Source organism: Myiozetetes cayanensis, unplaced genomic scaffold, assembly GCF_022539395.1.
Source record: "Myiozetetes cayanensis isolate MyiCay16 unplaced genomic scaffold, myiCay2020 scf7, whole genome shotgun sequence".
NCBI classification, from domain to species: Eukaryota; Metazoa; Chordata; class Aves; order Passeriformes; family Tyrannidae; genus Myiozetetes; species Myiozetetes cayanensis.
Window position 1 is genome coordinate 37,264,697 of NW_026087964.1, and position 24,061 is coordinate 37,288,757.

General features: G+C 37.4%; 1 protein-coding gene across 3 annotated transcripts; it reads right to left on the reverse strand.

Moving 5' to 3' along the window:
* Positions 1-5,733: 5,733 nt before the first annotated feature.
* TMA16 (translation machinery associated 16 homolog) lies at positions 5,734-23,473 on the reverse strand. 3 transcript variants are annotated; one of them, XM_050338326.1, is made up of 7 exons: positions 23,334-23,473; positions 22,065-22,177; positions 15,330-15,367; positions 14,436-14,520; positions 13,208-13,356; positions 7,356-7,398; positions 5,734-6,002 (listed from the first exon to the last, which is right to left on the reverse strand). In XM_050338326.1, exons 1-7 carry the CDS (start codon positions 23,334-23,336, stop codon positions 5,822-5,824), a joined length of 612 nt encoding a protein of 203 aa, XP_050194283.1. In that variant the 5' UTR covers positions 23,337-23,473; the 3' UTR covers positions 5,734-5,821. The 3 variants fall into 3 exon arrangements, with proteins under 3 accessions (XP_050194283.1, XP_050194280.1, XP_050194282.1); XM_050338323.1 differs by lacking the exon at positions 23,334-23,473 and adding an exon at positions 22,608-22,911; XM_050338325.1 differs by lacking the exons at positions 22,065-22,177; positions 23,334-23,473 and adding an exon at positions 17,204-18,838.
* Positions 23,474-24,061: the final 588 nt, after the last annotated feature.

Below are 24,061 nucleotides of genomic sequence, written 5' to 3' on the forward strand. Positions count from 1 at the left end.
AAAAATATTACAAATTTGCATTATAAAAAAGCCTGTGTACTTTGTCAGGTGTTACACCAGTAAGTATCCTACCTTGAAAAACACAGTGTCGTAACCAAGGTGCAAATTTAGTTTTCTACAGAGGGTTGTATCCACCTATCCCGTATCTTTCTCCTGGATGGTCATCTGGGGAGAGAGTAGGCTGTTTTGAAACACCACAATTCTAGCTGGAAAAAGTCATCATATGGCTGATGACTGGTAAGAATATATGTTCAAAACACAGAATTGTTTTAACAGATTACATTCCCTGCATCCAAGGCTAACTGCTTGTTCATTTTGTTAAAGCTGCCCTAACCAGCTCACTGTGTAAATAATTCACAAATCCCTACAAAATATAACAGAGAAGAAACAGCATAACCAAAGAAATTCTAGTAATTAAGATATATTAACTTCCATTTATTAGAATATGGACAGGTGGAGCCAAATTTGGTTTCAGAAGTAAGAGAGCAGAGGTATAGGGCCCTATGCCTTTTTGCTTTGCATCAATGGGTTGATGAAGGGTATCATTAGAATACAAACCACATTTCTGTTTAGTTTGATGTCTGTAAACACATAAGCAAGGAAACATGCTATGTGGTTATTTACTCACACCAAACCACACACACTCCCCACCCCAACAAACCCCAGCCAATAAAATATTGAGGCTGTTTTGCATGAGCTCTCCTAAAAGTCAAATAAATTGTTAACAAAGAACTTGCCAAAAGTACTTCGACTGGTGTACCACATTTTCACTGTCTGTGAAACAGAGCTCAGAAAATAACCTTGAATGAGAACAGAATGATTCCAGTCTGCTGGAGAATGTGGGCCTGGGGACAAACTTGCCCTTCTATTACTTGCAAACACTTATAACTGATGCTCACCGAATCACAGAACTTCCCCCCCCGGCCCTTTTTTTTTTTATTTGTTTTAAACACATAAAAGGTAATATATGTGAAAATACAATAATCAGCACTATTCGAAATAAAAACCGAAGAAGACAGGTCACAGTAATTTTTAAGTGTGTTAAGTAAATTACTAATTAATTTGAGGAAACACATCTATAATGAAACGATCATTACATCTATGTATACATATGCCTGGGAACAACATGATCTACAAAATTTAATCATGGTTCACAAACAGCATAGAATGAAAGGCAAAGTAGCAGTATTTAGATGGGTTATATTAAGCTCAGAAAAGAACAACAAACCTATCAAGTCTTAATGGCTCTCAGAAGTACTTACAGAAGCCCTGAAGATACAGTCAAAAGAACAAATCAGTCTAGAGGTTCAGGCAAAGGCTTTAATGAATCTTAAAAGTGCCACTTTAGGTTTTCTAGCAAATTTTGAGAGCTGGGGAAAAAGAACAGTGTTTCATTATAAGTATGGGTAAGATTTTTTGAGCACTTCATTTCTTAGCAATGGGAATCGTCATTTTATCCGTTTTCAAATCACCATGGTACTGTATTGGAAATTTAATATGAGCTGACATTAGTAGGATGCTTCCACTTTTCAGTATTTATTTAGAAAACACTTCAGTTTTTAAAGTAGTGCTGGCATTTTGGTCTAGTAAGTAAAAAGTTTAATTTTTCATTTAGAACAGGTAACTAGTTACATATTAAACCCTTCCTTTTAACAAAACTGAGCAGTATTTGCAACCAAGCAGTTAAGGCTTAGGGAACTTGATTACACCTCATTAGCAAAGCCTCCTTACCTTCATGAAACTTACTTCTTTTGGGGAAGAAAGTCTGGAAATCAATTATAATGAATTTTTACTCTTGAAAGAGCTAGAAGATAGAAAGACAATGTATTCATTGTATCATGCCAAGGCTGACTGAACAAGTCAATTTGAGATAATTCTGTAGTGTGGGCATTGTTTTGCCCTTTACTAGAAAACTAAACCCAGAGGATTCCTGAAGCTGAAAACTTTTCCTGATGAGAAAAAAAGGGTTTTTTTTTTTTACTATCCTTTCCTATCTGCGAGGTGTCTAGCAAACCCCAGTTTTAAAAAAAGTTAAACTCCAATATATACATATTTGTACCCCATACTCTATCCTCACATGTGGTAGCATCACCACAGAGATGAGTAAATACCTTATTGCATTGAAAGACAGACAGAAACCCCATATGAGACTCTATAACCCCTGAATTACTTACAAATGGCTCAGAAAGTGTTTCATATACATTGTATATTTGATTTGTTGCATCCCACTGCCCATAGTAGAGTTCCAAAAGGATCAACACATACTTAGGTAAAAGAAAAAAAGGAAAAATACAATACTGAGGGTAAGTTCCTCACTCTATGCTTGTTTCTCCACATCCTAAATGCTGGAAGTCTCATCCCTTCAGAAAAAACTTGTGGAGCAGATGCTGTAATGAACAGTTCCATAAATTTGGTTACAATTTTTTCCAGCACTAAAGAACTGTAAGTGAATCACTTTACTGTATACAACCAGCCTTGAGAAGGACAGTGTTTTCTGTTTCTTTCTGGGTTTGTGTTTTGGTTTTTTTAGTGTACATTTGCTTTGTCTACATGAAAAAAACACCCAATCATATTTCTACTGGACTTTGATTCACCTGATTCTTTCCAGATGAGACCATCAACAGATATGTTCCAGAATCAGAGCACAACTAACAACTCAGCTGCTACTGAAGGTTTCAATGTAATTCAGCCAGTTCCTTAGAGAAGTCTTAGCTTTCCAAGGCTGTCTGGAGTAAAAGTGTATCTTAGTATGAACATTGAGAGGTACAGGGCAATGAACTTTCTGGAAAGCACATTAAAAAATCCCAAATTTCTTATATAAAAGTGGCTGTACATGTAAAAATATTACTTTTTTGTTTGCAATGTTGTATATTTAATATGAGCCCTGCTAATTAAAGAAACCTGAATTTTAACTACTACAACTTTGCAGTTAAAAACTAAAAAAAACACCCATAGGGACATACTGTGAAGCAATATCTGACAAGTTAGAAGAAAAAAATCTTCCCTAAAATTAATCTCTAACCAGAAAAAGGACCTATGAATATCAGAAAATCATAACAGAGGACTTAACATTAAAACCTGTAAATCTTCGCTATAAATGAACAGAATTCCAAAGTATTCCCTACAGCAAGCTTGTAAGAACAGAGAACATCACATAAATACTTCCCATTCCCACTGATACCATCATCTGCTGTCTAGATTTGAAAAAAAAAGAGAATAACAATTCAGAACTCCTGAGAGCATTCATCTTTTTCCCACCGTAGGGAAGAAATTCATCAACATACAAAACCCTAAGAGCTGACTTAAAAGCACAGGCATGACTGAATTGTGAAATTGATAGAAGAGATTCCATTACCTCATCTCAGTAACACGGGAGGCTAAATGCTCTCTCTACATCCCCTCCACTCCAGGCCTCTCAGGACAATAAACTCTCAGCACAGAAATTAAAATTAAAGAAATAAATACTTGTTGTTGCCACTGCTGCATTAGTATTCTGCAACAACTTGTCCAGTAAATTGGTCTTGCACGCCATCAGTTTACGCCTAGGTTATTTTCAATTCAATTATGAATACATGGGTATCATAATACATATGATTTTTTCTGGTAATTCAATGGAAAAAGTTCACGTGCAGAAACTGTTCTTTTTTCATTAATTGTGCACTAGGTCAACCAGAGAGTTTAAAACCCAGTTAAACAACCAGTGAATACAAAGACTTCAATGGAGAAAATCCACAAACTCAATTAAATCTAAACTGTAAACATGTATAGAATCATAGAATCAACCAGGTTGGAAAAGACCTTTGTGATCATCAAGTCCAACCCTTGATCCAACACTGTTGTGGTTGCCAGACCATGGCACTAAACAACCCCAGCTCCCTCAGCCTCTCCTCACAGGACTTGTGCTATTTACTTGTAGTCTGAAAGACAAATGTTAAAAAAGAGATCATTTCAAACACTTGACTACCACATTACCACACATGTAATAACTTCTTTTTGTAATGTCTTATTACTGGATTGTTTCAAGGAACATAGAACATCTCATTCTTCATAACTTTGCATGACAATCTTTTTTGAAGCATTCACCAGGATGTCAGCCTAATATACTGTAATTGCTATGATAGCTTTCTAGTTACCTCACTGCTCATTTTCCTTCTGTATTTTACACACTGTGAAGGGAAAGTGATTTTTTTCTGCAATGTTTTTACTTGCCATTTCAAAGCACATCAGATCAGACTTTCTATACAAGCAAAAATTTAAGATTAACTTCTGAAAGGCAAAATCTGTCAAAGCACTGAACAAACCACATACACCACTTTAGTTCAAACCAATTACCTTGGCTCAGCTTCCACCAGAGTTTAACACCTCAGGTTTTACAAATCAAACAAGATAAATTCCACAACATAGCTCAAAGTTAACAAAGCTATAAAAATAGCAAAGGCTTGCCCTGAACTTCAGAACATTTATTTCTAAAACATAAACACAAAGCAAGGATGTGATGGCCTAGAGATATGGTAGGTGTCAGGAGAAGACCTCTATCCAGGTTTAAGACTTGCAGTCCACCTGAAGGGGCATTAGATCACTAGCACATGCTTCAGGTCTGTTAAATTTATTCATGTTCCTTCTTGAATTTAAGGAGGACAATAGTTAATGCTATATATATAACCAAATTAATTCTCTATATAACCAAAGCAGACTGGTTTCATAAAACTTGAAAGGATAGCACAAGCCCATTTTGTAACAAGGAAAAAACTTAATATACATGTTAGCAGACTTAACACTCATCAGTAACTCCTGCTGCACAGCTATGGAAATACACACCTGGATTGATATCTGTAAATGATATCTAGGAAACCCATGTAACTATTTACCATGACAAAAACTTGACTGTTTAGCACATAGAAGTGTACCTGGGATCAAGTAGTAGAAAGATTATCTACCAGGAATAATTATTTCCACATAATTAACAGGTATCTGAGCTGTGATTACTACTGTGTGCACAAAAAGTACAACTGAACTGTGACTTCTGAGCCCGATCCAGTACACACTGAGATGTCCTACTTAATGCCAGCTGTGAAATTACAGTTTTGCACTTGCCCTTTTTTCCTCTTTTTTTCCTCATCTTACAGTTTTTACAGTGACAATCTGCCAACAACTTCCCTGAAAGACACATTTAAAGGCATCTAAAAAGTTGCTTCATAAAGCAAGCCTGCTATTTAAAAGACCTAAGCAACTTAATTTTAAAATGCACACCCTAACAGAGATGTTAGAAAACAAATATCGATAGGAAATATATTTAAAAAACAGACTGTAGGGACTTTAATCAGCTTCTGAACTGAATTCTGCAACACAGTGTAACTCTCTCAAATTCTCTTGACAAAACATAAAATACTCAGTATCTTATTGAAGCATTTCCAGCTATGTTCCTCACACAGATTCTCAGAGAAGAGAAGGTACAAGAGAAGAGCTCCTCATGTTTAACTGATTATTGCAATTACCAGGAAAAAGTAAGGATTTCTGACCACAAAGTATTCTAGTCTGAATCTAGACTGTTCCTATGACCAGGGAAGAAGTATTCAATTAGTTGGGATTTTAAGATTAAGATTTTAAGTATTTATTAATATTCAAAAATTTTAACCAAAAATAGCTTTACCCAGTAATACACCATTTACTCTTTACTGTTTACTCTTCACCATAGGTACACAGTGAGATGATAAAAAAGCAACTAGCAAAGACTTTAAAAATATAGTTAAATTTTATTTTTGTTTCCAGTGATAATTAAAATAGGTTTCTTATAATTTCCTTCACTGTTTCAGCTCTCAAATCAGCTGGTGCTCATTGGGGCCACCTCTTCTTCTTTAATCATTAGCGGTACCTCTTCTCCTTTATTCAAGTCTTCTTTTGCTTCCTCATCTGCCACCTCAGGGTGACTGCAAGCAGCATCCTTAGCTGAGAGCTTTTTCATTTTGATGTTTGGCAGTTTCCTCAGATCACCATCCCATTCTCTTAGAAAGTAAAACAAAGTAATGAAAACCAATTAATAACAGAAAGGAAGCAATGGCAGAGTTAATTCACCTTTCCTCAGAAGACACTAACTCAACTGAGACTGCTTTTCTAAATTTTCTTATCAGTCCCACTGTGGTATGAATAAGCACCAAAGATTTCACCTGATTTTGTACACTACAGAACGTGTAATTTCTCTACGAAAAAATAAATTCTTTCAGATTTGACATTCTGAACAAAAAATACATGATTAACTTTATTGCCACAGACTTACTGTACCTTCAGTTACTTCACGGCACCTGCTTTTAGTTTTGTCTCATTCAACTCCCAGTCTGGTAAGCAACAGCAAAGCAGGTTGCAAGAGCTTCTTCATCTGGATGCTTAATTTGCAAATCTAATATGCCACGTACATTATGATTTATGGTAAATGTTAACATATTGAACAACTGACTTCAAGGGGAGACAAAGTGTTAGTAAACATTCATTCACATGGTTAAGTCTGTTATTTCAAAAGGCTGCATGAAGGAGAAAGAGTTATTTAAAATTTAAGTCAAATCCAGTACTCAATTAATAGAATGCTTTCTTAATTATAGTAAGTGCACTTCATGGATAATTTTTCTCAAGGGCAAAGGCAGCATTTGCCAGTTACAAGATGCTTCTTCTATTTGATGTCCCAGGTCAAGAAGTCAATTGTGTATTTATAAACACAGCAGTGTCTCTTCTTGGAGATTTCTGGCTTTATTTTAACATCCTATGACTTGAGGCTACATACCACCCCTGGGAGTTAGTGATATATTACTCCTTGCAATGTAAGCATGCCTAAGCCTTTTTTATCCTTTAAAGTGTTTCATTTGACAGAGCTGTCAGCAAATTTGTTCATTCAATCTCTTACCAGGACATACTCACTTGCTGGCCCGGATGAGCTAGCAGCAAGTTTCACAAGCTTTGCAGCTCCCAAATCTTTTAACTAGATGCAAGTCATTAATTTCCTTACAACTTTCAGCTCCTGTATACACATACCAACACTAGTGTGAACAGCTGAGGTCAGAATTTTAGGTAAAGAGAAAATAATATCGAAGCATGTTGAAAAAAAGATACGTAAATTAGAGAAATGGAATTCTAACTGTTGAATGTAACTCTTTGAATGTTTTAATTTATAACTGTAACCAGTATTTCAGTTGTAACAGCTCAGAAATGCCAAAATAGCAATGCCATACCGACCCCGCTTTTTCAAATGACAAATTCTTTGACAGTTTTGCATAAGTTCTTTTTTTTAATGAAAAAAAGACAACATGTCAACTTCAGAGACACTGTTTTGCATAAACAGGCTAGTAGTGATAATAAAAAGAACTTACCTGAAAAATTTGAGATGCTTTCTGTTCATGATGTCTGGAATTTCTAATAGGAATGAAATTAAGTTCTATTAGATAAGTTACATTATTCAAGTGAGTCTCATTTCACAGAAGGAAATGTGAGCTAAACAGCTGAACGTATTACTTCAGAGGAAATTAGCCCAAGAAAATGAGAATGAGGATTCATATTACAAAGTTTCTAGAGCAATATATAATTAGGAAGACTCTCCGTGCTAAAGAAAAGGAAGTGAACTCTATACCTACAAACTGTTCCAAAATTAAAATGTTACTCAAAATCCAACCCTGCCAAATTAGTAGAAAAGGGTGGCCCATTTCTCTAAACCTACACATCTGAGAAACAGCAAAAAGCACACAAAGTTTCCCTTTAAAAATGTTCAGTGAAGAAATTAGGAACATAAGTTACTATTTTTTCTAAAAGTATAACTAAATTCCTCAACCAAGATCAAGGCCTGTTTTAATAGACATTAATTCACCCACATAATGAAAAGCCCCAATTCTGCTCTGTAAAACTTAATATAAATATGTACAACACATAAAGGATAAAATAAAAAAGCTCAGTTTCAAAACTGACCTAAATATACAAGCCTTACTCTAAATTAATAATTTAGAATAATCAATGAGTAAATTAGTGGTCCATAAGTATTTTGAAATGTTTTTGGAAAAAAATTCAAAGAGCAGCCTAAGTCTCTGGTGCAAACAAGACAGATCAGCAGTACAATTAGAAAAGTCATTCTGGTAATTCAGGTAAGGAAATATAACAAACAGTTAAATACACATCGTAAAATTTACCATGCAGTAGAAGAATATTCATGTGTGTGTATGATTTTAATATATAAACACTGGAAAGAGTACAGTAAGACATTAGGTGTTTAAACAGAACACATTTTAGAATTTAGGATTTTAGAATATAGTCCTCCTTCCTTCTACCTGCAATGAGACAGTCTGAGAACAAAGAACGGCTATTTGATAACAATTAGTCTCACTCCAATGAAATTATAGTTTCCATCGTTAAATACCTGTTCTATGAACAGGGAAACCAGCATTCCATGGTTACTGAAATGCCTATTAAATACTGCAGTAAATGCAACATAACATTTAAAGACACTGTTGGCACCTGTCTCCTCTCAGAAGCCAATGTTCCTCTTGGTTGAACAGAAACAAACATAACAGTTTTAATAACTGAAAGTTTTCAGTCTTCCCCATTAACAGAAATAATTAACATATCCTCACAACAAATCTGTACTGCTTTCGGTAGTAAAAAGAAAGGCAGATATTTGTATCGAGACCTACAGTACAGACCATTTGCCTCCTCCAATAGCCAAAACCTCCCTACTAGGTGTGTAGTTTATCAACTCATGCAGATTTTTACCTAGGATGCCAAAGCTGCTTTGCCTCAGTTCAGCGTCATTCTTTTTTTGGTCAGTCTTGCAGTATTGCAAGTGACCCATGTTTAACATCTTTATTCATTCATGGAGATTTATGCCTTAGAAAGCCTTGAAATCTTTCCACAGTATAAAATACCTCATTACTGTCTATGGACTATTCAGATTTCACAGCCAACCGTTTTCTCAACATGGCAGACACTTTCTACCTCTGTAACATTAAATCCACTTTATTTTAGCTTTTAAAATTGTGGCATTTCAACAACTTTTATACTGTCCTTGAACAAACCCTGAAGATACAGTTCTGCCTTTGTTTATCTATCTTATTTATCATGCTATCAAATGCAGGGCTACAGATGATTTTGCTACAACAAAATGTAGCATGGTGATACCTGTATTACATCTTTGTGGTCAGATGGTCTTTACTATTCAGAAAACTATTCCTTCCTTTCACACTTGTTTATAAAGTTACCAATTGAAGAACAATACTATATGCAAAATGTTTTGGTAACAATTATGCTGATTTCTGTATCCTACTTCTCAGTAAACAGATAAGGTGATACTGCTCACAGCTGAGCAAGGCAAGGCAAGGCAGTATTTACCAAATGCCTTTTTTGTCTGCTGATTCCTTGGTTCTGATACACATCAATGCCACATTACGTTCATACTTTCCAATGAAGCCTTGAAACAAAGATATGGTTGCTCTTGCTTTCTTTGCAGTCCCTTGAACTGCACTCTTGGCAGCACAGTGCCAAACACCGAAACATCCTAACTCTAACAAAAGAAAGAAGTTCTCCCTTTCTCTCAGGTATTTTACAAGGAGCAGCACCATTCTGTTTGCCTCTAGGACAGAGCTTGATGATGTAAACAGTGGGTTTGGCAGAAGTGGCACCATGCTAATTTGGGCCAACTGTCCCAGAAGCAGCCTGAGATTTGTATTTGTTCCTTCTATCAAACCACTGATTCAACAAACAGTTCAGTGTTCTTGTCAGACAAAGCAGGACTAAATGACAAGACTTTCAAATGAAACCTTTTCAATTGACTGTTTTGGCAAAGCACTTACTGCATTTTACCAACTTCTACAGAACCTTTTCCAAAGAGAATATTCTATCAATTTTATCTAGCCTGCCATCCAGGGCCCACGAACATCACGAGGAAGTGGGCATTCAGAAGGGAGAAGATTCTGTGACAAACCAAGATTTGGGACTGAATTGATCTTTACTGCTTTGGCAGTGGCAAAATTTTTAAGCTATGCTATGTGTGTTTGCAATATGTTGCACAATAAAAATCACTGAGCTGCCAGATTAAGAACAGTAGTAGAAACTCTAGTGCCATATGTGTGGAAATCAAATAACTCTACACTGCACAGTAATTGATTCTCTAAATTACGGTGATTTAATAAGACTTGTTTTACTCAGATGCATCTCCTTAGCATAAAACAATGTCATGGGTTTCGCTGCTACTCGTGAACTCCTTCATTTGCTTTAAATTTTGTCACAGGAGCATGTTTTTCTGAATTAAAGATAGAAAAAAAATGGACAACAGACATATGGCACAGGAGTTATGGAAAAGAAATGCAGTCAGTCTTTCGGGGAGCAGATACTTGTATTCCTAAGATGACGTATTCAGCAATTTATGTGCTTTAACAGAATAACAGTGAATAAGTAAGCAGTTTTAATGTTTCTGACCCTTTCAGATAGTTTTAGTTCTCTGTCTTCTGAGGAAGACCAAACAGCCTGTTAAAAAGAAGGAAACTATAGATACTCTTTAGACAAAGAACCATTCAGTTATCTAGTAATGATCATTACAGAAAACAGAAGCTAACAAACAGTACAGTAGTTACATTAGCAGAACATGAAAATGATACAGCTTTCATCTGATTAAATTGATTTCCTTGTAATGAGAAGTCTCAAGAATTAATAAAACTAGTGCGTTTAGTTTTAAAAGCCATTTTTCCTCTAGATTAATATTATGCTTCTAAGAGAACAAGCAAGGTGTTTAGAAGCAAATTATCAAAAAAGTATGATGTTCAGTTGAAATAATTATGATGCTTTTCCACTGAAAGCATGCTAACTCTGAGTTCCAAATAAGTAAATAAATATCTAAGATTTCCTTTCAATAGCTTTGCTATAAACATGTAAGACCTCATTAAAAAAAACCCACTAAATACACATAAATGTAAACATGAGGAAGAAAATTTCAGTAAAATGAATGTAGATTTATTTAAGGAGTAAGTAAACAAGAAGAAGCTGCTAACAAAACTCAACCACCTCACTGATAGAGTAAATGTTCCCTATATAGGAACTGTTTATTTAAAATAGACTAAATTTACTATACTTTTGGATATCTTACCACTTTTATAAACTAATTTTTATTCTTCTATAAAGAATTAATTTTTCATTAAGATATATATTCAATGGGACAAGAGCAAACACCCTCAAGCTATACCCGGGAAAATCTGGGTTGGAAATCAGGAAGAATTTTTTCACTGACAGGACGGTTAAGCATTGGAACAGTCTGCCAAAGGAAGTGGAGTCACCATCCCTCGAAGTGTTCAAGAAACAACTGGACGTGGCAATTAGTGCCATGGTCTAATTTACATGGTGCTGTTCAGTTAAAGATTGGACTCTATGGTCTTGGAGATCTTTTCCAAACCTTAATGATTCTATGATACAGATACACAGCATTAAATTTTAGAAGACTTCCATATATGAAAACAATACATATTATGCAGTCTCTTCATAGAAAATGCACATGCATACAAAAACAACCGAGTTCAAGAACAGCGGGGAAAAAAACCCAACAAATACTAAGTCAATTACAAAAGCTACACTCCCTACCAGCTTCCAGGAATAATAATGAGTTAGAGGCATAAAAGCACTGTTTCCAGCTGATTTCCATTTATGCCCAATCTCTAATTACAGTATTTAGTTGCTATAGTACTTAGCAGCAACTATTTTCTCTGAATGAATACTGTTCTAGACAGAGAGCAAAACCTGCAGCAGCTGTGATAACAAATAATGAATGGTTTGAAAGTGTATTTAATATGTGAAGTTGCACTGTGCTCTCTGAATGCTTTACTTACTAATGCTATAATAACCTCAAATTTTGCCTACAATATTTCTGGATTCTTTGTTATTTCTATGTTGTGCTTGTGCATCTGACATCTTTTTCTCTAGCCCTACCGCTTTTTTCTTTCAACTCTCCACTAAGCAGTATGGAAAAAAAGAACTAAAACTTTAAAAGCCAAAACAAAGAGATTTTCTACAACTATTTGATGACATTCATAGTATCTATTTTCCTATTACTTTTTTCTCCCTCCTTCTAAGAAATCAAAGATTACACATCAAGTCAAACAGATATTCCTGAATTCCTCTGCCTCTGCAGGTTGCACTGCCAAAAATTTAAAGCCATTCATTTTCTTTATTTGTACAATATAAATCAGGGTTTGCTGGTTTTGGCTGGGATAGAGTTAATTTTCTTCACAATAGCTATCACAGGGCTGTGTTTTGGATTTGTGCTGGAAATGGTGCTGATGACACAGAATGTTTTTTTTATTGTTGAGCAGCCCTTGCACAGATCCAAGGCCCTTTCTGCTCTTCACCCTCATCCCACCAGCAAGGAGGATGGGGGTGCATAAGGAGATGTGAGGGCACATGCTGGGACAGCTGACCCCAAATGACCAAAGGGATATTCCATACCATAAGGCATCACGTTCAGCATATAAACATGGGGAAAGAAGGAGGAAGGTGAGACATTCAGAGTGATAGCAAGTGACTGCTATGGGTGACGGAGCCCAGCTGTCTTGGAGCCAGCTGAACACCTGGTCCACAAGTTCCTCACTTTCACTCTTCCAATTCTTTTCCCTATCCCAGTGCAGGGGGAGTGAGCGAGCGGTCAGTGTGGTGCTTAGTGCTGTCTGGGGATAAACCACAACATAGGGTAAAGGGGAATATGACACACAACCTAATTCTTGCTGTGCTTTGTGTCCAAGCCACAGAACAGTGTAGAATTTTCATGTCTTCCATGACATACTTTTACTGTCAGAAGGGCTGATTATGTCTGAATAACACTTTAGCATTAAAGCCAAGTTCATCACTCAACTGCAACATGATTATTGGTTAAAACAAAATACCTTCACTGCTATCTTGCACTTGGCTCTCCTCAAAACAACTCTTTGCTTTTTCCGCTTTCATTATCCCTTTGTCTTTCTCCTCATTTCACCCGATTACAGCTGCTTCCTTTCAGCCTAGTTCCAGCTATCAAATGAAGGTCCAAACAAGACTGCTAACCAGAATTTGTATGCAAGATAGGTGCACTAAATCTCGCTTTACTTTCAAAAATAATGTCTTCCAAAAGAAAAATAAAGATAATGCCTAGAAATTTCGCTTAGATTCCAGCCTTATGAGCAGAAGGTGTGACCACAGAATGATTTCTAATGCTTTTACATACCCATTCCATAGCCCTCATAGAGTTGCCTTTCACGTTCTATTGTCTGCTTGATGACGGTTTCCCGTGAACCATGCTGTCTTCCTTGTCTACCTTTAATACTGTTTTGTAATTCAATCTGCTCCAACTCAGCATTGAATCGACACATATAACTGAAAGAAATAAAATGCATTTATGCTAGATGTAGTCATGCAAAAATTTTGCAAACAGAATTACTTAGATAATCTAGGAAGTTATTTTTACTAATTGTATTTATTTTCTCAATTAGAGATATTTCTTAGACTTGAACGATTACTTTAATCTTCAAAGTGGAATCTCCATTTAGAACTTCATTTAAATCATGCAGCTTCCAGAAGGATTAGGGTTTTTTACTTGCCTTTTTTTTTTTTAAACTCTGTTTGCATAAAACAGAACTCCCTCATTATAATAGTTCACCTGCTTTGGAAGACCAACGTTAAATCTAAGTATTCCTAACTTTTAATTGCTGGATTTCAGCACCTCGTATATTTTAAAGTAAAATTTTTCTTTGGCATATGTTCTGTATCTTTTTGCAAACTTCCAACTCAAATGCAAAAAGAAAGCTTTCACTGCTTTTGCTGTATTACTCATGTTGATGAGCATGGAGAACATGCTGTTCATGAACAGTGTAGAAAATACGTCAGGGCTTCTGAAAGAAAACTGATTTAGTACACCTGGGTGAGAATACATATGTATCTCATGTTATTTAGTTAGCAGGTGAAAAATGGTGGCAAGCCACAGGCACGTATATCCAGCAGCACAAAAACTGAGTCAGATTTTTCTTAGCAGATTCAATTTTCGTAGTTCCTGCCCTACAAATTGACCCACCTTGCTACTGTTTAATCTTGTCAGCAAGGAAAATTAAAGAATGAAGGAGTAAGTAGTATGAAATATGTGCATTCAATTGCCATGGAGTAACAACCAACAAATGCACACCATTACTACTGTTCAAATAATTTAGAGTCCTCCACACACTACAAGCTGGATATACTTAAATAAAAAAACCCACAATACATGACTTATTAATTTTACTGTGAATATATACATCTTTCAATATATAGTAAATGTCAGTAGGAACAAAATCAACTACTTGATATTATTAATAGCAGAATATAAAAAATCCTCCTCTGAGGACTTTACAGATGTTATTTTAAAAACATTATTTTTAAAGACAAATCAAGATTTTTAATCTTGTTTTTAACATCAGTCTTACCTTTCAATGAGTTCACCAGCTTCCTTCTTTGTGTACTCGATTTTGTCGGGGTCAAGGTGACTTTGAAACCATTGCAGTTTTTCTCCTACAAGAATAAACTTAACATTAATGACTGTATCAGAACTGTAGCACCAACACAGATTGAAGTTCCTCAAAGTTTTTTAAATATTTCTCCCCCTCCGCCCCATTTTTCAAGACTTTGAATGGCATTATAGACTCTCTGATACTGTGGGTACCAGGTATGAAGGCAGCTGTACTAGAAACATTCTCACATCATTTCAGATGTATTTTATACCTTCCTTACAGGAAAGAAAAAAAAAAAAAAAAGACATTTACTTGAAATTAGTGTTTAAAATATCACTATATCAATTGCTTAGGAAGGAAACTTAGAAAGAGGAAAAAACCAACACAGTGCCTGAGTAAAAGTTCTGATCATCACCATTTTTAAAGAGATTAAATTGAAAAGGTGCAGTGTCAGTCACACGGAAGAGAAAAATATTCCAGGTGTGTCTCAAAGTTTTGAATTTATATGCTAGCCCAATGTGTTTCTTAACCTACATATATAAGCTTCATTTACTAACAGTGAAAGAAAAGCATGGAGACAAAGTACAATAAACACATGTACACATTTACAAAGAGCTGTTTGGTTTACATTGCCTTGTTGTCATGTACAGTGACCAAAGATTAGGCAACACTCAGCCCCAGATTAAATACTGTATAAATTATTTGAGTTAACATGTCAGGTATTTTAGCATTTTCAACAGTCTATTTGAAGACTGCAGAATCAGATTATAGAGGAAGAAACTATAACTGGACTATCTATGAAGTTGGTAAAGCTTAGAATCTATACTAAGACGCTGTGCAGTGTATTCAGTAATAGAAGTTTCTGCTTACCAATGATACTTAAACGCAAAGCTTTGTCAGTTTTCAACCTAGCAGAGAAAAAACAGGTATGTCAGCCAGGAACAAATGCCATATAGATAATAACCTTTATTTCATTTTCCAAAAATTATTTTTTTTTCAGTCACAATGAAAGTCAAGGTAAAATGTCAAACAGAAATATTTGCCAAATTCTGAACAATGTAAAACTTACTCTGTTTCACCTAAAAGATCTACTTTTTGATAAAACTACTATCTGAAATTTGTCCAGTTTACCTACTATGCTAAACTAAACTGTTGGAAGAAATAAGGACACAAAACTCTCCTCAGATGACAAAAAAAAATTTTCACAAAACTGCATTGTAACAATTTCCTTAAGAATTTCTGATATTCGGTTGGTATGTTAAATGAGTTTGGAGATTTCACTGCACTGCATTCTGGCAATCAAGTATGCAATGTGAAAAATACCATTCTATTATCTAATAAGCTTGTAACCATTAACGTTTGTGTTAAGAAACCAAAATTAACAATTTTATAAAACCCATCTCAAAGCATTTTTTAACTCCACCTCCATCTCTGGCAGGATACTCCAGGCCTTCTGTACTCTACGGGATGTGTGTACACAATTCTGTTCAGGATTCATTCCCATTCTATTTAGCAGTTCTCAAAGAAGACAAGTTTTCTAACAGGTAATACTCTGCCTCATGCTCTTTTGTTGTGAAGGTGTCAGATTCAATCTGCAGCAATGGATGTTGCAGTTTTCTGTTATTTCCAGAAAGGAATTAAATATGAAATTTGTTACTGGAAAAAAAATCTTAGCCATGCAAGTTCAATGTATTCAAGGACCTCTGATAAAACTGAATTTTTATTATTAGTATTAAATAGGAAAATTGATAAAGGATGAAGTAAATCATAACAGATATCACTGACAAAGAACAAGTAATGCCAAAATTCATCACAGTTCAAAACTAATGTGCTCCTTCATTACATTTCCTTTACTCTATAGAATTTACCTGAAGTAACACACAGAAGTCTGTCACCTGTCACAAAAACTGGAATCAAAAGATAAACCCCTCCTTTCCAGAGACAAACACACTTTCGTCACTTGTCCACAAACCTACATTATTAAAATAAAGATTAGCTTTTTCAAGAAGCACTTTAGACCATGTAAAAGCCACATGCACACACAGCATGTGTGAGCTGCTAAGAATTCCACTAATACATTCCAAGAAAAGCCTTTTTACTTCTATAGATGCCCCAGCACCAAGGGGTTTGCAGTTTGGCATACCTGCCAAAAAAACCAAAAAAATAACAAGCCAGTGATTCATTAAAGTATTTTCATTTTAAAACAGAAATTACTCTTGCTTGTGTGGGTTAAAGGACAGACCTGGATAAGACTGTAAAAAAGAAACAAAAAAGAACTTATATTAGGAGTCAGCTATTTGTTTAGAAGCCTTCAATAAAAGCTAGGGCAGGCCCCTTCAGAGGACCTAATGCAGGGAGCTCTGGATAGTAACAGCGACCAAGAAAAGGACACATACTCCACCCAGTGGAACTCCACGCCAGCAGTCCCTGCTGTGAACCCTCCATGGCAACACCGCCAGCCGAGCACCACTGTAAAGCGTTACTATGGAGAAAACTACGATACCATCTAGAAAAGCCGCGTACATAGAATCATGTCACGTATCTATGTTCTAAAACAGTGCATATCACCACCTGCACCTCCTAGGGTCACTAGATCATTTATTTATGAAGGCAGTGAAGTACATAACCACGATTTTCTTCTGGGAGAAAAACCTTCAGTCTCCTGGTGTACACAATTTCAGTAAGAGAAATAACAAATGATGGGCTCGGATGTTGCCTTATTGTACTTTTCACAAAAACCTCACCTCACTGACTGCCAGAAGACAATAGGATTAGCAGGGAGGCTAATCAAATAAGGTGAGTCAAAGAAACTTCCTCTCATCTCCTTCCACACAATGAGTAGTATCTTTCGCTCAAGAGAAAGAGAGAATAAGGACAGGGATACAATCTTGAGACAGGTTGTCATTTTTTGATGATTTTCTCTTCCCTTGGCCTCCCAAAAATCATCTGCTTAGGCACTGAGTATTCATAACAATGATTTGTGGTTTTCTTGATGTCTACTAGGTACTTAAAATCGCCATGCTCCTTCAGCAGCTCTTTATCTCAGATATTGTATTCAATTATTCTACTCTAAATAATAAAAACAAGTAAGTATTTCCCAAATCAGTTTACTCACTATTTTTACCCATAATATCCACACATACAAACACCTTCTATGGTTCTGAAAACTAAGGCAGGCTTTTCATTAAGAAAAAAATAAAATAATTCATGATTGACAGGACATATTTCATTGTTTCAGATTGCTAAATACCTTCCATATTTCTTCATATGCATGTCCACTTTTGTTAGCCTGCTTAAGCATTTTAGAATACTTCCATACGATAATCCCTCTACAAGACTTAAAAAATTTGATTTTTTTTTGCAGTTTATTTTTTCTGTAAACAAAACAAATAATTTTAAAAGCTAACTTTTTTTTTCAGCTCCTCATGAAAAATCTGCAAGACCACCTCACAAAGCATTACTGTTGCAAACAGCACAAGTAGAAGCATAGTGGGGCAAGGAAGATTAAACAAGGTAGACAATGTAAAACCTAAGGAGAATCAAACAAATAGCTCTACAAGGAGGTATTTTAAGGTTACTGCTTATTCCCAAAGGGTCACTCCATGTCCCTCTTTCACTGTGAAAACTCACTAGCTCTCACATTTCAGAGCATGACAGTATTAGACTGGTATACCGGTAATGAAAATCCACAGAGTCCTAAAGAATTTACAACGTACGCATAAGAGAAAGGAGGAAAAACAACAGAAAAAAAAAATCCAGTGCTATATTAGCTTAGGTACCAAATCCTGAAGTGTAGAAAAAGCAGTGTTCTACTGGCACCAGCGAAACAGCTTTTGCTGTCTCATAAAAACATGTCTGTAATTATTTAAGAGAGCAAACAAGTCACCTAAAGGAATAAGGATTTACATGTAGATTAAGAGAGAATAAAGTGGTAGTAATACACTGGAAATTGCTGCTGCTCATTAGACTTTGAAGGAACTGAGAAGGAAGAGGGATGCAGACAGGTAAAAGATGTAATTCAAGTAAACAAGACGTAAGATTGTAGTCAATTTTCTAAAAGCAACTGGTCTGTCTCCTCTTATTACAGTCAAGATTGGTCTTTTGTAGTGCAGCCACAGTTTCTGGACAGTAAGCTTATTACTCCTGTCATATTTCATCAAGAATTGCACTGAACTGTATTGAAGAGTATCTGGACAACGGAGGCTGTAAAAGACTCGTGCAACTTAGTGCAGAATTTCTCCCTCCTTTTACCCAGTGCTGCATTTTAAATATTGAAATTCCTTGTGGATAATGTCTTCCCTTTGTTATTATTTGTTTGGGCAAAACATACTTGAATATGCATTTAATAACTACACGTAATTTTCTTTCATGTTAACATAAATGGGAATATTTACAGTAGTTACTTCTTTCCCTCCAACATATAGAAGAAAGGTTTATAAGCAAATTGAAGTCTAAACTATCTCTAGTCCTGAACCTTGTCTCCAGACAAGAACCAAAGGAAAAATAAACAAAAACCAAAGAAAACTAAACCAACCAAACCCAAAAGAAACAAACCAAACAAAACCAAAGCAAACACTGAGTGATACTTCTACAAAACATTCTCACCCTCCAGTAACATGCCTTTCCAGGGCTTCCTACACCCAAGGTAATACCTCTTCATTGAATAGTAATCAGAGAAATGTTCAAAAAGCATTACTGCACAAATTTAGTCAGCCACAATTAGAGCATTTTCTGGCAAGGAAATCCACAGCTTAATTAAAATAACACAGATAAACTCTATGATCTTCCTAGATTCTCTGATACACTTTTTTCATGTTGCAGAAGTTCACTAGCCTGCACAGAGAAACTATCCCCTTTACTCAGTGCTGGTGTGATCATATCAAGAATATTGCTTCCAGTTTTGGGTCCTACCCACACTTCAGACAACTTATTTCTACATAATAAGAAGCAAGGTCAAAAAGTACCAGATTTGTAAATGGGACTGAGAAAATTCTATAGATTACAAGGCAGTGTCTCCTATTTAGCACCAAAAGATGTATTAACCTTCCAAAGAGAAGCAATTTGGAAAAACGTTGGAAGACGTTTAATAGACCTGCAGAAGCAACACGGATGAACAAAACTGGTGTGGGCTACTTCATTTTCCTGAGTGTAGAAGTGGAAAGCTTTCCTCCATCCACGGCATCAGAAATGTATTTTGTCTTTTTCAGAACTATGCAAAACGAACCCAAACTCCACCATTATATTACAGAAACTGAAAGCTAAGTAATTACACTGAAAGGTTTAACAGATGTTTAACTCCCAGTATTTAAAAAAGAAACCCTGAAAATTTAACAAGCTGATCATTAAGATAATAGAGATTCAAAAGAAACTGGAACCCTTAATACGTCTTTTAATAACACCAGGGGAAAAAGGAAATCAACACTATTCATGTCTTTCAAGTTAAATTGCTCTTCAAGCGAAGATAGTACAAAAAACATAGACAATTGGAGGATGTTTTTAATCCAACTAATTTTTAAATGTATTTTTAGAACACCACAACAAAAGTGATCTATGAAGTGCACATTTGTGAACAACACTAGTTAATTATTTAGGACCCAGAAGTCTAAGATGTAAAAATTTTATTTATAGATAGATCATTTTACTATCGCAGTATGCTTTGGATGGTCCAGACTGACACACTATTCTTGGCAAACTGAGGTTAATGTCACTAAATGGAGGGGGGACCTTGCTAACAGAAGACACAGAGATGACAGAATTACTGAACACTTTCTTTGCATTAGCCTTCATTGACAAGATCAGCCCTTGGGAATCTCTGAACCAGCAGACCGGGGTTAAGGAATGTTGGAAGGAAGAGCTTCCCTTGGTCAAGTAGGACTGGGTTAGAGAACATCTCGGCAAACTTGACATTCACAAATCCATGGGTGCCGATCGGATGTATTCACGAGTGCCGAGAGAGATGGCAGACCCCACAGCTGGTCTGCTTGTGGTCATTTTTGTAATGTCATGGCAATGAGGAGAGGTGCCTGAGGACTGGAAGAAAGCAAATGTCAAACCAGTCTTCAAAAAGGGCAAGAAGGAGGACCCAGGGAACTACCAGCCAATCAGCCTCATTTCAATTCTTGAAAAGGCAATGGAGCACCTCATTCTGGAGAGCACCTGTATCCACAGGGACGACAAGAAGGTGAGCAAGAATAGTCAGCAGAGATTTGCTCAAGGTAAATCATGCTTGACCAACCTGATTGCCTTCTGCCTGGACGGACGAGGGAAGGGCAGTGGGTATTGTCAACCTTGACTTCAGCAAAGCCTTTTAACTTTTTGCTGTTGCAAGAGAAACCAAAAGCTAGCAAAGCCCTCTAACAAGAAACATCAGCACAAGTGTTCATACCAGAATACCTCTAACCACAGTCACTATCACTAAAAGATCTGAGTGTGCCGTGTCATACTGAATAATCAGTACATCACTCGCTTGCTAAGTTTTCTTGTACAAAGTCACACATGCAAGCACTAAGAAACAATCTTTTGTGATTAAGCACTCTGAGTGGCTGTTATGGTGAAAGGTGAGAGAGTTAAGAGAAAAAGTGGTCAGTTTAGCACTAGGAAAATAATCTACAATAAAAACTTAAAATCAACAGTCAGAGAGCACAGTCAAAACATGAAGCAGCAGGGGAAACTTCTTCCACATTAGGAAACTGCCCAATCCTCAACACATGCTATTTGTAAATTCTCACAGCAGCTCTGCTGGAGGCTACATGACACTGCTGTGCTAGTAAAGGGGCCCTTTCTAGTTAAAGCAACCCTACAACTTTGCTCTGGATAAGGTTGTACATCAATCCCAACAATAAAATTACACAGTCTCTGTACCAGGAGTTTCCAATTTAACACCTTCAGACATACAAGTATTTACGATCAGCTCACATGGTCCATCCAGATTTTATACTTTATATGGTTTACATAGTACTGTCCTATACTTTGACAGAAAATGCATTACCTTTAATAATTCTCTAAATAAACAGTCACAGCATAACAACTAGCAAGCTGAGAGAATGTAAATTAAAGGCCAGTCTTCCGAGCTATCTTTTCCCCCTGTGGGAGGGGGAAGTAAAACTTAAAAGCAGAAAACCAAACTTGCCATGGAACAGCAAGAAACCACCAAAGAAGAGTTAACTATTCAGCTTTATTCACAAGTCTCTCTTCTGCAGGAAGGTTTCTGGGTTTTCTTTTCTATAAACTCAGCACTTCAGCAGAAGCAGGATTCAGTTCTTGCTGAACTTGAAGTACAGCCAAAGTAGGTGACTAACCTTCATTTGAAATCACCGGCATCATGCTATTCAGATTATAAAAAGCAAAATACTGCGATAACAAGAAACCTACCTTGTAAGGACAACACACAAAATCAAGCAGCAGAACTATGTACTTTGTAAAAGCTGATTTAATGAATGTAAACCTGTCAGTTCACACTGCCCAGCAGCAGACTGTTATACAGGACTTTCTGTTGTTATATCAGTGTATCAGTCTGCTTTTCACTACCACTGCCCTTCCCCAAACAAAGAGTATCCTCTGTGATATCATTCTTTGGTCTGTACATAGATTTTGCAGTCAACTTACTTTTCTTTCTTTTCCTGTTTGTGTACTTCCCTTGCAAGCTGTGCAGCTTTTCTGCTGTATGGATGGATAACTTTTTTCTCCTGCTTCCCTCCTTGGGTTTTTCGTAGCTTTGGCTGAAAAGAAATCAAAGATACTATAACTAACAAAATCAAGCAAAACTAAAGTAAAGGGAAGATAGGACCATAAATCATGATTAAAACTTAAGAGGTCATGTACCTATGTCCCAGAAAGCACTTCATTTATAGTACCAGGTTATCAGTTCCACCCTCTACAACAAGATTAGCTGAGGTCAGTACACGCTGTAACAAAACTACCAGAGCACAGGAAACGCTGTAAGAAATCTTATATATTGACTACTCTCAAAGTACCTATTTTGTAGGTTGGAAACTAAGATTAGCTCTCTGTACCTTTGCAGTAAATGTCCCAATTCAAGCTTCTATCCGATTGTTGCATCGGGGTTTCTGACAAAGGCCATATGTAATTTGCACAGAATAACGAAAGGGATTTTCTTGCCCCTCCCAAGAGACCATGAGAACGCCTCACCCCAGGGAGCAGCCAGTGGCCTTCCTTTCCTAGCCCTTCGTGGCACATGGAGAGGGAACACTACCCACAAATTGCAAAAATATTGTCACACTACTTCAAGTTACATTACTTTTTGGTGAAAAACTGCCTGAACAGGACTGAAAGGCTTTATGAAACAGTACGCAATTTAACTGCGTGCTAAAGAAAACACACGAAAGCAAGGAGGTTTTTTTTCCTGCGTCGCAACAAATGCCGATCAATAAGCGGGAGACTCTAGTACCTCCTATTCCCCGTGCTCGCATCAGTGCTTTAGGGCCGCGAGAAAAAAAGATTACGTCAAATACAAGGAAAAAAAAAAAAAAAACACAACACAAAACCAAACAAACCACTACCCTGAACTCCCCAGGAATTCTCAAGCGGCGGCAGCTTCCACCGGTTCCCGGGAAGCCGGGCCGGGCCAGAGGGACGAGTATCCATCCCTGCTGGGGGGTTTTAAACGCAAGGCTGGCTCACCACGCCGGTGTCGGTGCACAGCGCCGCCCGCCCCTCACCCAGGGGACCCGCCGCACCCCCGCGGCCTCCCCGGGGACGCGGCGGGGCCGCTCCCGACGGGAAGGAAGGGGCTTAGTGCGCCGCGGGAGAAGCCCCCGCCGGCCCCAGAAGAGGAGGCTGCGGAAGCCCCACTGCTCTCCCTATCCTCATCCCGATCCCTGCCCCGCTCCCGATCCCCATCCCCTCCGCACGCACCATGGCGAGCAACTCCTCTTCCGCCGCCGCGGTGCAGCAGCCTCAGCGCTCCGGGCGGGCGGCGCGGCCGTCCCGCGGCGGGGCCGGGCGGCGCCGGTGCCACCACCTCTGGCGACACCAGCTCCGGTGTCACCAGCCGGTGCCACCAGCTCCGGCGACAATCCCAGGCTGGGTCTGCCCCGCCAACAAAGGTGCGGGCTGGGCCGCCGAGCTGCGCAACACAGCCGGGCCGCTACGCTCCCAGTGCCACGATAAAGGAATAAAGGGTGCTCTTAAAACACAGCACGTACAGGTCTCCCCGGAGTGAAAGGCTGCATTGAGATACCGGGTAACATCTTCCCCGCAGCTGAGGTGGATCGCTAAGAAGTTACCAAAGAAGGGGAAAAACGTAAAAAAAAAAAAAAATTCTTCGCCTCAAAACACTTAAGTTAGGTCCACTTCCGATTTTTACTGCAAATGGCCCCAACCTGGATGAGGTTGACAGATAGGTATCTCGAAAAAAACCCCAAACTCCACAACAAACCACCACTGAAGAATGCAGCTGGAACACTGAATTCAAGTCACTTAGGCAACTGAAATTAATGCTGCTGCTACCCAGAAGCTTGAGATAAAAGAGAAAGCATTGGTAGTCGATGAACCAGGTGATCATGGTGATGAAAAAATCCCACAGCTGGTGCCTGTGCAAAGAATGAGCTTAGCATAGAATGAAGAAAATGGGACCAAGTCCA